The sequence below is a fragment of the Rhinatrema bivittatum genome, chromosome 1 (assembly GCF_901001135.1).
Source record: "Rhinatrema bivittatum chromosome 1, aRhiBiv1.1, whole genome shotgun sequence".
Taxonomy (NCBI): domain Eukaryota; kingdom Metazoa; phylum Chordata; class Amphibia; order Gymnophiona; family Rhinatrematidae; genus Rhinatrema; species Rhinatrema bivittatum.
Genome location: NC_042615.1, coordinates 305596704 through 305610111, shown reverse-complemented (window position 1 = coordinate 305610111; position 13408 = coordinate 305596704). Strand labels below are relative to the sequence as shown.

At 43.6% G+C, this 13408-nt stretch overlaps 1 protein-coding gene across 4 annotated transcripts in view; it reads right to left on the bottom strand.

Moving 5' to 3' along the window:
• MANBA (mannosidase beta) overlaps positions 1-13408 on the bottom strand; it is a 137231-nt gene that overhangs the window by 34401 nt on the left and 89422 nt on the right. For all 4 annotated transcript variants that reach the window (XM_029597047.1, XM_029597050.1, XM_029597048.1 and 1 more), the window contains 4 exons: positions 12473-12624; positions 11456-11573; positions 9262-9348; positions 462-629 (listed from right to left, as the gene is read on the bottom strand). In XM_029597047.1, coding sequence (XP_029452907.1) covers positions 462-629; positions 9262-9348; positions 11456-11573; positions 12473-12624 — 525 coding nt within the window. The remainder of the gene's footprint in view (positions 1-461; positions 630-9261; positions 9349-11455; positions 11574-12472; positions 12625-13408) is intronic.

Genomic DNA, 13408 nt, shown 5'->3' with positions numbered 1-13408 from the left:
TCTATTTTTAACTTGGGTCATTTTCCCTTTGGAAACTGGCTGCAATGTATGTAGGATAAAAGTACAATGCAGACAAGAGTAGCTCTTTGAAATTGCCCCTGTTATATACGGGTGAGCAAGTGATTCCATTTCTGTACCTCCGCAATCATTGGCCCCTCTGCTGAGGTGACAATCTGCGTGAAAACCGTGACGCCAGTGTTAGTCATGTGGTCACCTTTCCGCTGAGAACATGAGAGAGGCCAGCAATTCACATCACACAGTTCAGCAAACCTCCTACACTCCCAGCACAAACGCACCATTTCAGTCCCCTTTAGGAAAATGCCAAACAATCATTTATTACGACACAGTTCAAACACAAACCCCCCCCCCCACCTCAGATCCCTCAGCACCCTCCAGCTGTGCCATACAAGACCTTTGAGTTCTAGTCCTCCCCTTCTTCATCCTTTTAAGGCATCACTTACCGACAGAACAATGTCTCGGATACTCTTCACATAAAGCGTGACATAGTCTTGGACGTAAATCTGCTTCTGGCTACTTGGGATAGAGAACCAGTCCCTGGCTAGGGCGGCTTCATTCTCGTTGTTTCCGCTCCACAGGATGATGGAAGGGTGGGACCTTAATCTCCTCACCTGCAAGGAAATTCCACCTTTGGATCAAAAAGTGCGCCAACAGCAGGGAATTAAAAAAAAAAAGGATTACCTGTTGAGCGAGGGTCTCGAAACAAAGGCACGTTCGTGCAATATGAAAAGACAGAACTTATCTGGAGAAAATTTAAATGATGAGAGATGGGAAATATTCAAACAATGAGTTTTGTACTAATTCCAAAAGTCTGCTGGACAAAGCCTTTGAATTTTGTCTTCGGTATAATTGCCCTTCTTCTCTCTCTTACGTTTCCAGTTTTCATGTTTCTTTGTTTTGGCCCAGCCTGCTTCTTTGGGCTTTCAGAACTGGCCTCTGTGTGGCTGGATAACTTTCTACCTAACCAGATATCTTTAAAGATATCCAGTTACGTTGCACTGTTAAATTAAAAAAATAAATAAATTGCCTTTTGTGCCTATGGCCCGATTCCCTCCCACCATTACATCATACATGAACTTGCCGGGCCGCGCATCCCCCACCTGCCGCCACCAGAAATAGATGCGATCCGCAGGTCAGCCATCCACCTCACCCCACCTACTTTCCCCACTGGGTTTATTTTTTTTTTTAAACTTAAACTTCCTTTTGCCCCCTCTCCCCACTCGTCACCTCTGTAACCCTGGTTTTCCTCTTCCGGATCCAGAAATCCCCAGCTGGGAGTGAGGTATTCGCTTCCAGCGTTGTTGCTCCGATAGGAGGAATTGCTTGGGAGCCTAAGCTAACCCAGAGTCTGTGCTTCTAGTGCAGCTGCTGCCCCCGAGCAGGGCTGGGAACGTGAGGCTTCCAAGGGCATCTCCTGTCACAGCAGCGCCGGAAGCACCGGAAGTGGGTACGTGAATACCTCGCTCCCAGCTGGGGATTTCTGGGTACGGGGTGAGGGCCCGCAGTCCGGGGATACAGAGGTTGCGGAGGGGGAGGGGCAAGAGACAGCCTAAGTTAAAGTTAAAAAAAACCCAAAAAACACAATGGGGGAAGGGGATGAGGTGGGAGCCGACCTGCAGATTACATCTATTTCTTAACATTGGAGGGGTTTATGGGATGGGGGTGTGCAGTCCGGCAGGGTCATATAGGTCATATTGGGGCAGGTGGTGGGAGGGAATCTGGCCTTTTTTTTTTTTAAACAGTGCAATTTAATTGTATATCTTTGAAGATATCCGGTATTTATTTATTTATTTTATTTAAGCGCTTTTATATACCGATAACCGTTTGCACATCGAATCGGTTTACAAGAAACAGTGATTATATATCGTAGTAAAACGTTTACATAGAACAATAGGTAGCATATATAGTTAACAGAAAAATATTAGATAAGTCAGTCAGAAAGTACTGATAAAATGTTAAGATAATAGCGTTAACATATGTCTGTTAAACTATGTACATTTGGGTCAGCTGGCATCCCTAATCAAAACCTTCATATTTTTAAATAGCTGTATTGTTTTCCTCTCATCCTCTGAAATAAGGTTAGCAGATGACGTCACGAAAAGAGCTTGTCCCGATTTTTTTAAATTCTTATCCTATTGTGGCTGTACTTTTCTTATGGAAAGTGAGACCACAAATGCCAACATACAAAGGCCTAATGGGACTGTCTTTACTGTTTGCTATAACCTGAAGCCAAGTGCTAGCCTTATCTAAAATTCAAGTGTGTCCTTTCCCAAGTGCACGAGCCCATAATCAGGTGCTTTTTACAAAAAAAAAAAAAAAAAGTGGAATGATTGGGGGCAGGAGAGAGACTAAATTTAAATTAAAACAAAAAAACAGGATGGGTCCAAACTTGAAAATGTTACTGCAGTTGTTGGCGAAATTCAAACTCAGGTTTTGGGGCTAGATTTAGTTACAAAAGAAAATACAGAACATATCTCACACCGAATGTATCTCCCAAGTGGAGAAGCAGTGTGAGTCATTGGGTAAATGTGATGCAGCCTTGATTAAAGGTCAGGAATTCACTCAACGTAGATTGGAAGCTTTAAAAAATAATTCCAGGAAATTAAATTTGAGAATACTTAATTTTCCTAAGCCAGTTAGTATCCCTCCAATTGAATTACTTAGGAAATTTTATACCTAGGTTCTTAATTCCTCCTATTACTAAGGCCTTCTATATACCCTCTAGACAAGTCACTTCTTTATCCAGTAGTCCTCCTATTCAGTCTAATGTCTTAGATAATTTAACAGCTATACTTCAAGATTCTCAGATTGAAATTCAAGGTACTGCTACTTTACTTGTAGTAAATGCATTAGAGCATGATAGAATTTGTACAATTAAAAATGTTTTTTTCGTGCCGCTGATAAAAGTTTTTGTGGCCAGCAGCTGGCTTTACTTCCTGACGTTGCCAAGGCGACGCATCTTAGACGGAAGGCCTTTTTGCTTAAAAAACAATGTGTGGTTGATATTGGTGCATCATTTCTTCTTCAATTTCCTTGTAAATGTACTGTTAAATTAGATACACTGAAATATATTTTCTTTGAGCCTGATCAGCTAGATGGTTTTCTGCAGAACAGAGATCCTTGCTTATTCCCTCAGATTAGTATTCCTACGGTGTCTATGATACAGTGGATTGTATTAGTTAATTGGGAGCTCTTTATTTTCTTCAATAACTTTCTGTGTTGATAATAAATCCCCAATTTGAGGTCTCATTAAGACGATGATCTTGTTAATTACTTTCTATTTCTTAATATTTTTTTTCTTCTTTATTGTCGTTTAATATTCTGTAACGTCAGTTTTGACTTAAATTGTTAAAAAATGATTGAAAATAAAGAGTAATAAAAACAACAGGAAAGGGATGAGATGTGAGGAGGCAAAATTCTGCAGATTGCATCTATTTCTTAATATCAGAGGGGTTTGGGGGTGCATGGTCCAATATGTATGACATATTTGGGAGGGGGATAGAAGGGAATCGGGTCACAAACCTGAAAAACACATTTGAGCAACACTCGACCCACGAGCAGCCATGGAGGAAACATATCCAGCAGGATTCCCGCTGGCCACGGAAGAACCAGTGCATTGGTTTCTTTGGCTCCTACCTCTCTTCTGTGACTGAAGAACTGCGCTGCCTTGGCGTTGCCATTAAATCCAGCTGGGAAGTGCCCTACCTGGCTCTATTAAAACCCAAAGTCTCTGCCAACAGCTTCCAGTCCCATGGATCCATTTGCTGCCTGCTGAGGAAATCCGCCTGTACTTGTCCACTCCAGCCACATGAGATGCCACAATCCCTTCCAGATATTGTTCTGCCCAAACAAACAATTCCTGAGCCTGCAGAGCCACACTTCGACTCTTTGTCCCACTCTGCCAATAGATATATGCCACTGTTGTTGCATTGTCCGAGAACACTTTGACCATTCGACTCCAAACCTGCGGAAGGAACTCCAACAATGCCCTGCGCACCATCCTTGTTTCTAATCGATTGAGAGACCAGGAAGTTTCTTCTGGCGACTATAGACCTTGTGCCATCTGCCCCCCCCCAACCTCTGAGGAGTCGGGGGGGGGGGGGATACCACGGCCCAGTCCGGAACCTCCAGATCCACTCCCCTCTCCAAACTGGGCCAAGACAGCCACCATAAGAGACTGGATCTGGAGAACCCCCCTGCAGCAGTAAGGGCTGATGAAACTCCTCCAATGGATTTCAACGGAACAGAAGCACCCTCTGGAGCAGACGCAGATGGGCAAAGGCCCATGGCACCAAATTCAGCATAGATGCCATAGAACCCAGCACCTGAAGACAATTCCAGGCCCTGGGCACTGGTATTCGCAGAAGTCGGACACCTGAGACTGTAATTTCAGAATCCTCTCTAAGGTACAAAAAAAAAAAAAAAATCTGTTGTCGAACCTAGTTTCCAATTTTTCCAAAGTCTGGGTTGGAACCAGGTGACTCTTCCCTCGGTTCACCATCCAGCCCCGAGATCGCAACATATCCAATACCCCTCCAAACCGACTGATGACATTTCTCCTTCGACTTTGCACGGATAAGCCAGTCATCCAGATAAGAATGAACTAGGACCCCTTTCCTTCGGAGCGCCACCACCACCAGAACCATCACATTTGTGATAGTGCTTGGTGCAGTCGTTAGACCAAACGGAAGGGCCCGAAACTAGAAATGTGGCCCCAGCACCATGAAATGGAAGAAATTTATGATAATTCGCATGTATGGGAATGTGTAAATATGCCTCCATTAAGTCCAGTGTAGCCAAAAACTCCCTTCATTGGACCGCCACTATAACTGTCCGTAACATCTCCATATGAAAATGGGGCACTTGCAGCACCACATTCACCTTCTGTAGGTCGAGAATGGGTCGAAAGGTCCCTTACGTTTTGGGAACCTCAAAGTATATAGAGTACCTCCCTCGACCCTGCTCTATTAATGGCACCAGAACGATTGTGCCCAACTGTTGAAGGTGATGCAATGTCTCCCGAATGGCTTCTTGCTTGTCACGGGACCCACAATGTGAGACCACAAAGGCTTCCCTGATGGAGCGAGAAAATTCTAAAGCGTAGTCGTCTCTTATCACTTCTTTTTTTTTTTAATTTATGCATTTTCAAACAAAATAGACAGCAATTACAGCTTGTCATTGAATGGGTAACCATTACATTCAGTATCAGATATCAGATTATTGGCTAGTTCAAAATACAATTTAACATCCATCAATCATAAGAAGAAAAAAATCTCTAGTCAATAAATTCTAAATAAAGGAAATACTCCCGTTATAAGGCCATAATTGGAAGATCCAAGTTTCAAAACAGAGCAACAGTAGTAATAAGGCATTTAGAAGGATAAAACATTCTATCACCATATCCCCTGACCAGGTAACATTATCATTTAGGTAATCGTGCATCAAGAAATTGACGTAATTCGGGTGGATCAAGAAATACAAATCTTTCATTGCTATATTTAACTACGCATTTGCTTGGAAAATAGATTATCTGCAAGATCTTTCACCTCCTGGGTAATTTGAAGAAAGTTTTTTCTTCTCAATTGTGTAGTTCTGGATATATCCGGAAATACCCAGATCTTTTGTCCTAGATAGGATTTCTCTCTATTCCAGAGGGATAACTTCAATATTTTATTTCTCTGAAGCCAAAGCAAATCTTATGCATAGAGTCCCACGTTATTCAACCTGTTCCTCCATTGTTGTTTCCAAAAATTCTGTAAGATTAGTCATGTTCTGTGGATCTTTAATTTGCTGGTCATTATCCCCTTTTTTTTCCAGATAACACAAAAAAGATCTTAAGTATTGTTGGTAAGGTTTTCAGAGATAATTGAAGGTTATCAATCATATATTTTTTAAATTGCTCAAAGGGAGAAATGAGCTTAAGTTATTATATCTCCCCTCATTTTCCATGTTCTCAATCTTTCTAGCATGCATCTGTTCGCCCTGGATTAATCCAGCTTGAATTTTTTGATTTGAGAGACACGAGAATCCAAATCCTCCAATTTCTTAGTATATGCTAATATTACTGGATCAATCTGAACTATACAATTTTGAGTTTCAGACAATGTTGAATTTAAGTTCACAATTGAGGTTTTTAACTCCATCAGCACTGACCAAACATTTTCTAAGGTTATTCCAATTACTTGATTCTCTCTTGAACTAGCCAGTTCACTCCCTGTACCTTGCTGACTTCGTTCCTGCCTCGAAACAGAGGTCAAAGCCATGCCAGAGTGCCTTTCAGGTATCGAGGTCAGCGGCTCCACACAGTTTCCTTCTCTGCTGCCACTGCTTCCTCGCATCAGCGGGTCACTGACCTTTGGTCATGCTCCTCCTTCTCTGGTAATCTCCCTGATGGGGTTGAGCACCTCCAACCTCTCCAGACGTTCGGCCTCTCCCGATACCAGGGCTGCGCGACTTGAGGCGGCTCTGGCGTCACGGGAGCCCCGGGACTTAGTGAGATGTGCAGGTCCGATTGCATCGTTATTGGCTCCACCCCAACGCCAGCAGCGGACACTTCTGCCGGGGTTCTAACGTTTCTCGGTGTGAAAAACCCCTCGATAACCGTCTGAGAAGGTGTAGGAGTCAGGTTAGTTGGGATCTCCGTCCTGACTTTCCCCTTCCACTTTGTGTGGGGCATCTTTTTCTTAGGAAATTCAAAAGAACTGAGGAGCTCTCCGTACACACATCCTTCTAGTTAGCAGCCATCTTGGATGTCTCTTATCACTTCTAACATCCATTGGTCCGAAGTGATCTTGGTCCACTCCATGTAAAATTGTGTTAGGTGTCCCCCACCCACTTCCCCGAGAGAGTGGACCAAATTGGCTTCATTGCAAAGACTTAGTAATTCTGGTGCCCTGACTTGAACTATCTCTGAGGTGTTTTTGGGAACCCTGAATGGATTCCTGTCTTCCCGCTCCCTGCTTCTGCAAGAATGCCGAAGATCTCTTGTTAGGACGAAACCATCTTGTATCCTGAAACCGGATGCGAGCTGGGAAAATCTTCCTTGCCGGTCTTCTTATCTTTCAGCACTTGTTCCCCTCTGAGACATTCTTGCACTGTACCTGCTGATTTGCCCATATTTCAGTTCAGTGGGATGTATACGCTACTCTTGGTGTTGCTGTCTCATAATATTGCTGGTTATGGTTAAAAAAACTTTAGAGTTCTCTCTATTGCCGCTGCTTTCTCCCTCTCGCTGTGACTTGAGAAGCTCCAAGGGGTCTCTGGTGCCTGTTGCAAATGAGAGCCTGTGATGTGGCTGCAGTAGAAAAGTGTGCCCACCCCTGCTTTAAGCCCATCATACTTACGCAGCATTCTTCTGGACTCGTATTTTACTTGCTTTTATCTCATCAGTTATCTAACAGAATATCTAATAAATTTGGCATTCACTGTTTAGCTGGTCCTTGTGGTATTTGTGCATGGACTTTTGCTCTTATGTATGGAAAATGCACCCTTTCGGCAGTTATTCAGGTTGAGCCATGCTGCATTCATCTCTCTAGTGACTTGGCGTGACTACAGAAGATATGGCAGAGGCTTTTGCAGACGTGGGAAACTGGGACAGGAAGATTTCTCCAAGGCAAATATTCCATGCTGTCTTACAACCAGCAGAAGGACGCTCCCAGACTCGGTGTCAAAGTCAAATCACATGGTCGGTGGTTTGTACGCTTGCCTACACAGAGACCACTGTAAACTCTTAAAGCTTCTCAAATAGCACAGAGGACAGATGACCCTCATTCTTGCCTGCAATACATTCCCAAGAACCCCACTGCCTCAATGAATCTTGAAGTGTTACATTGCTGGGCCCTAGTGTCTGAAAACAGGAGGGTACCTCAGACTAGGCAGAGACTAGGACTTGAACAAGTTAATGTAAATCAGTTATTTACTCTCTCAGAGAATAGTAGGACTGGGGGCACTCTATGAAGGTAACAAGTAGCTCATTTAAAACAAATCGAAGAAAATTCGTTTTCACTCAGCACATAGTTAAAATCTGGAATTCATTGCCAGAGGATGTGGTTACAGCAGTTAGTGTAATGGTTTAAAAAAGGTTTGGATAAATTCCTAGAGGAAAATTCCATAAACTGCTAGTAATTAATAAGCAATAGTAGCTTGAGATTTATTTAATGTTTGGGTACTTGTCAGGTATTTGTGACTTGGATTGGCCACTGTTGGAAACAGGATATGGGCTTGATGGACCCTTGGTTTAACCCAGTATGGCATATCTTATGTTCTTATGACCGGAACAGTTGATTTTATATATAACCAAAATCTCACTCTTTTAAGCAAAAGCAGCGCTCATGTTCAAACAGATAGTATGATTATAACCTCATAGGGAAATGATGTATGACCCTCATAAGCTAACATCGGGACCTCACAAATCAATCTCCTTGCTTGATGCTCTTAAAGTTGTAATCATTGGTCACTGGAAACAACAGTCTCTTTCATCTCATTTTAAAAAAAAATTGTACTTATTTCCACATCAGGTAATCTTGCATAACTAGTATGTTTATAAATATTTATCTCATGTCTTAAAGAAATACTCGTCATATTGGACTCCACAACTGCGTGCAAAATCTTCTGGTGCTCAAAACGAAAACCCAACACCGCAGCATTTCGAATTGTCTAATCTTCATCATGCGTGAAGTAGAACAACATTCTGATGCAACAGTTGTGGCTCCAGACTACAAATGGACACGTATGCATTACATCGCTGGTGTAAATGTTAGCTCAGATCAGCCATCGGCTGTCTTCACATACAGCTGACCAAGGGTTATGACTTTATGAGCAAACAGACAGACAAGTCATAAGATTCATTTGTGCAGGCCCAGTGCTAACTTATGAGGGTCACACATCATTTCCCTAGGAGGTTATAATTTGCTCTCAGTTTGAACATGAGCACCACTTTTGCTTAAAGGAGTGAGTTTTGGGTTATTATACACATATATTATGTGGTATTTTTTCGCTCTCAATGTTTGTGTAATTACAGTACAGTGGATTTTGTAGCAGACAGCCAGCTTCTTCAGAGCAGTATCCAAAGAGGACAAACACCGTACATAGCGTGACAAGCACTCCGTGGCTTTCTTTTAAAAACGATTCCAGAGCGCCAGAAATCGGCGATACAAAACCCCAAGACCTTAAGATGAATTTATACACCCCCCCCTCCCTCCCTCCGAGTCTGGCTTTTCAAACCCCCTTTTTTCTGTAACGTACCTGATGCGTTACCTCTGCTGTGATGGATTCTAAGAAGCTCGGATCGGTCGGGTACAGGGCGCAAGCAAACATGAAATCCTGCCAAACCTGGAAAAAAAAAAGAAAGGTCCCTGAACATTCTGCATTTCTTTGCTCTTCGGTTTAAATCCAAAGTTTAATTCCATGACTCTCCGGCACCTTCTCACCAGGATTAGACACATGCTGGCGTGAAAGAGACGGAGGCAGGGCCCAAATCAATACACCGGGGTTTCTGAAATTTCTATCCATTCAAGTCAGAGGAAAGAAGTGAGCAGAGCTACCCTAACGCCCAGTGGTGCCAAAGACAGCCTTCAACCAGGGAAGCAGAGAGCATAAAGCACTGCTTTAGCAGAAACATTCATCTCTTCCTTCCTCAGACTGAGATATATATATGGAGTTTGGCCCCTTTCTATAACACCACCAGGGGGGCAAACCTATTTTCCTGAGATCACATATAATGAATCCCAAGTAGACCTACCCCTCCTCCCTCCCTTCTCTCTCTCCCTCCCCCCCATGCCCCCGACACACACACACTTCGTTCACTAATGAGCTGGAGCCTTGTACGAACTTAAGCAAATAAAATGTGTTTACACTATACATTTCAAGCCAAATACTTATAAGGCACAATCTCATAATTGTTGCTAGGACTATTTCCTAGCTGTTGAGGGATTGCTTTCCTCCCACTGGGGTTTGATAAACGCAGAAATATTTTCGGCGTGCCCTGCACTCTCCCCCACCAGAGATCTGCTTTCACGGGACGAAATGCTACCTTGTAAAAACCAGGAGCTCTGGGTTGCTGGCACGTGACCTGCTCTACGGATGTTGGCTCCTAAAACAATCACCGGCGACTCTGAATGCCAAACGCGGTCAGCTTTCCCACCAGAAGGCCACTTTGAACAAATCTCAGAATCTCTGCGGCGGGCAGCGAAGTCGTCTGGCTAACTTTGGGAGTTGACCAGACAAATCTTCGGATCGCCAAAAACAAAATGTACTCAAGTAAAAAGGGGTTAAGGTTGAAGGCATTCCTGGGCCATGGTGCAACTTCGGCCAGCCAGTGCAGATATTCATTACTGTCTGGCTAACATTATGCAGGTAAGTCTGGTCAGGGAGAAACAGGTCCAGATAACTTATACTCTTCACTGGCTCTTTCAACTCGGACCTTTCAAGTGTCTTAAGAACGGCAACAACTCACTCTCAAACATTACCCCGTACAGCCACTCGTGAGATGGAAACCAGGTCAGCTTGGCTTACCATTTCTCAATGACACAGGGTAGAAGGAACAGCTTACAAGGCCCTAAAGTGAAATATTCAGCTTTTAACTTGCCACAAATAAGGACTGTGGCATTGGAATGGAGATTTTTTTTTTTTCAAACCTGCAAGCTGTGAATGTTTCTGAAGTCCAGTGTTGTGTCAGACTGGTTCGGTTGTGGAGGCAGTACGACACTGCGTCAGGTCCTGTCTCTTCCACAGTGACCTGGCTGAAGCACTAGGAAAGAGAGCTTGGCTACCCCATGCAGTTCATCCCAGAGAGTGGCAAAGCACAAACAAGGACTCTCCCTCCCCCTGATCTAATGCAGCTGAGAAGACGTGGCCTCCTAACTGGAGCAATGTGCTGAGAACCAGAGTTCAAAAAAACCCACAGAAACCACTTCCCCTGCCGCCACTCCCTGTAACCTTCGGCGAGTCACTTTACCTCCCACTGCCTCAGGTACCTGCTTAAATTATAAATTCTTTGTGGAACAGGACTTATTGCACCTGGATTCTAATAATGCTGTAAGCTGCCTTTAGTATCATTTGGAAACTCAGGCTACAAATAAAAGAAACTCTCAAAATCCAAAAAGATATAATATAAGCAAATAGGGCAGCTGGCTGAAATCTAGCTGTGAGGAGAACATAGCTGTCTGGCTTCCTTCATTTCTTTAGAAGGTGGCCACATGACCACCAAATCTCCAAGAGATTTCTACAAGTCAAGTCAAGGCTCCTCCTATCTGTGTTAGAGCCCTTCACCCTTAACCAAGCACACCAAAGGGCTAATATTTAAGGATTTACAGCAAACATCCAGTGACATCAATAGGACCTCTGCCTGCCTGCACACACACACTTCTCATGACAGGATTTATTTTTACAAATGACAGAATTCTAGCAATTACTTAGACTCTTAGATTTTCCCTTTTACCATTATGCCAAGTTCATCACAGATGTCATAGAACTGATCCTGTTCATAGACCCCCCCACCCCAAACTCTGAGCGCATTCATGTTGGCCTCAGCTGCAGACTGCAGAAGCCGCCGTAGCCTGTGGAAACAGGGAAAAGAAAGTTCAGTATTGTACTTGTATTTGTCACACGACTGTAGAGTGCTTTGTAAACCTAGGCCCGATACATAAGGTGGTTCTCAGGTGTTCCCTAGCTTCACTGCTGCCCGAGCCAGCAGCAGCGTGATCAGATAGCTCCATGTCAGAAATGCCATTTCTGGATTTACCTCACTCTTATGCATGGAGGTGAAGCTCTGATTTCCCTTAAGAAAAAAAAAAAGGCTGTGTCTCCCAGCATGCACTGGGGTTGAAACCAGGATATACTGAATCTGTCGCTTTTTACATGAAGCTGTCTCCGGTCACCCCATCCCACACATACTGAGGGAGGGCAAAAAAAAAAAAAAAGGTGTTTGAATGTATGCACATATGCTTACTAACAGATTTTATTACAAATCATTTCAAAATCCTTCATCAAGTAATTAGGAAGACAACTCAGAGAGATACAACCCTGTCTAGTAAGTACAGTCATGTTAGTTCATATATGGTCAGCTGTTTGCCGATCAGCCAATAACTGTTCCTAGGAATTTATTTCCCCGCATCACTTTCACCCTCCCAACTCTCGACCCCATCACTCTCTCCCCACCCCCAGCTTCCTTCTTCCACTCTCTATCCTCCCCCTCCAGCTCCTTTCCACCTCTGAAGCTGCCATCGCTTCTTCCAGGTGGGCTCTTCCCACCTGCTCCTATCCTGCAGTCTGAAGCTGCATCTACTCACTCCCTCTATCCCCCATTTGGGTCAGGGATGCTGCCACTGTCCCCAAGTTGGATTCCCGCTGGCGTGGCAGCCAGTCAAATTGAAAATTCTGCAGCGACACTGAATTCCCCCAGGTGGATACAAAGAGATTATATATATATATCAGCCTTTAGTTAGAAATAACTTACACGTCAGAAGTAACTCTGTCCTGGAAGGAGTCGGCTGGAATCCAGTTAGATCCCTTTATGAAAATGGGAAGGCCGTTGATTCTGAAGTAGAAACTCAGACCAGGGGAACCTGGGATTGGCTCCTGTATGAGCTCCACCATCCGAAAATAAACCTGTTGGCAAACAGCCATGAAATGCTGAGAGGACAACAGGCATTTACAATATGCAGCAAGGTTTCTAGGTACTGGCCTGTTAGCCCTAGACATTTTATAATGTGGATACACTCTCCTTCCCCGGTGGCAGCCAGGGAGGCACACTAGCCTGCATTTGCAGAGAATATCACAATTTTGGGGGAGGAGGACATGGGGGAAATGCCAATTTTGTGTTTTTATTTTGCAAAACAAATTAATCTAGAACAAAGCAATTCAATGGATTTTGTTATGTTCCTCCACAATGCATTACAAAACTCGTCACAAAATCTCTTTTGAAAGCTGGCCACGATGATTTCATGAACTTTGTTCAGGAAATCCCCTTCCTGCTTCTCCATCTTCCTTGTCTTATTGAGAATAGAAACGACAGATCCTTTGTTTGGGATGCTGTTAAGGAAAAGCCCTGCACCAAAATCAGGGGCTAATGAGGGTATGCTTCTGCTGGCTTATTTTTGTTACAGAAATATGTATATTGTTTTCTGTGACATTCAAGATTTCCTGATGTACTACCCTCTGTGACCTGTCCTTCTATTATCCTGCGAACGTGTGCTACTGCTGCTATGGGCCAATGACAATTTCTTACAGAATTAGCTCTCGGCATTCTAGACAGGGTTCAGGAACGTCATCCCCGCACTTAAGCAGAGGAGATCAGATGAGAGCAGGATGTTTGTAAACCACACTAGACTGATGGAAGAAGGTGTGGTTGGCAGAGCGCACAGTTTTAACCACAGCTATGTGCACATTTTTT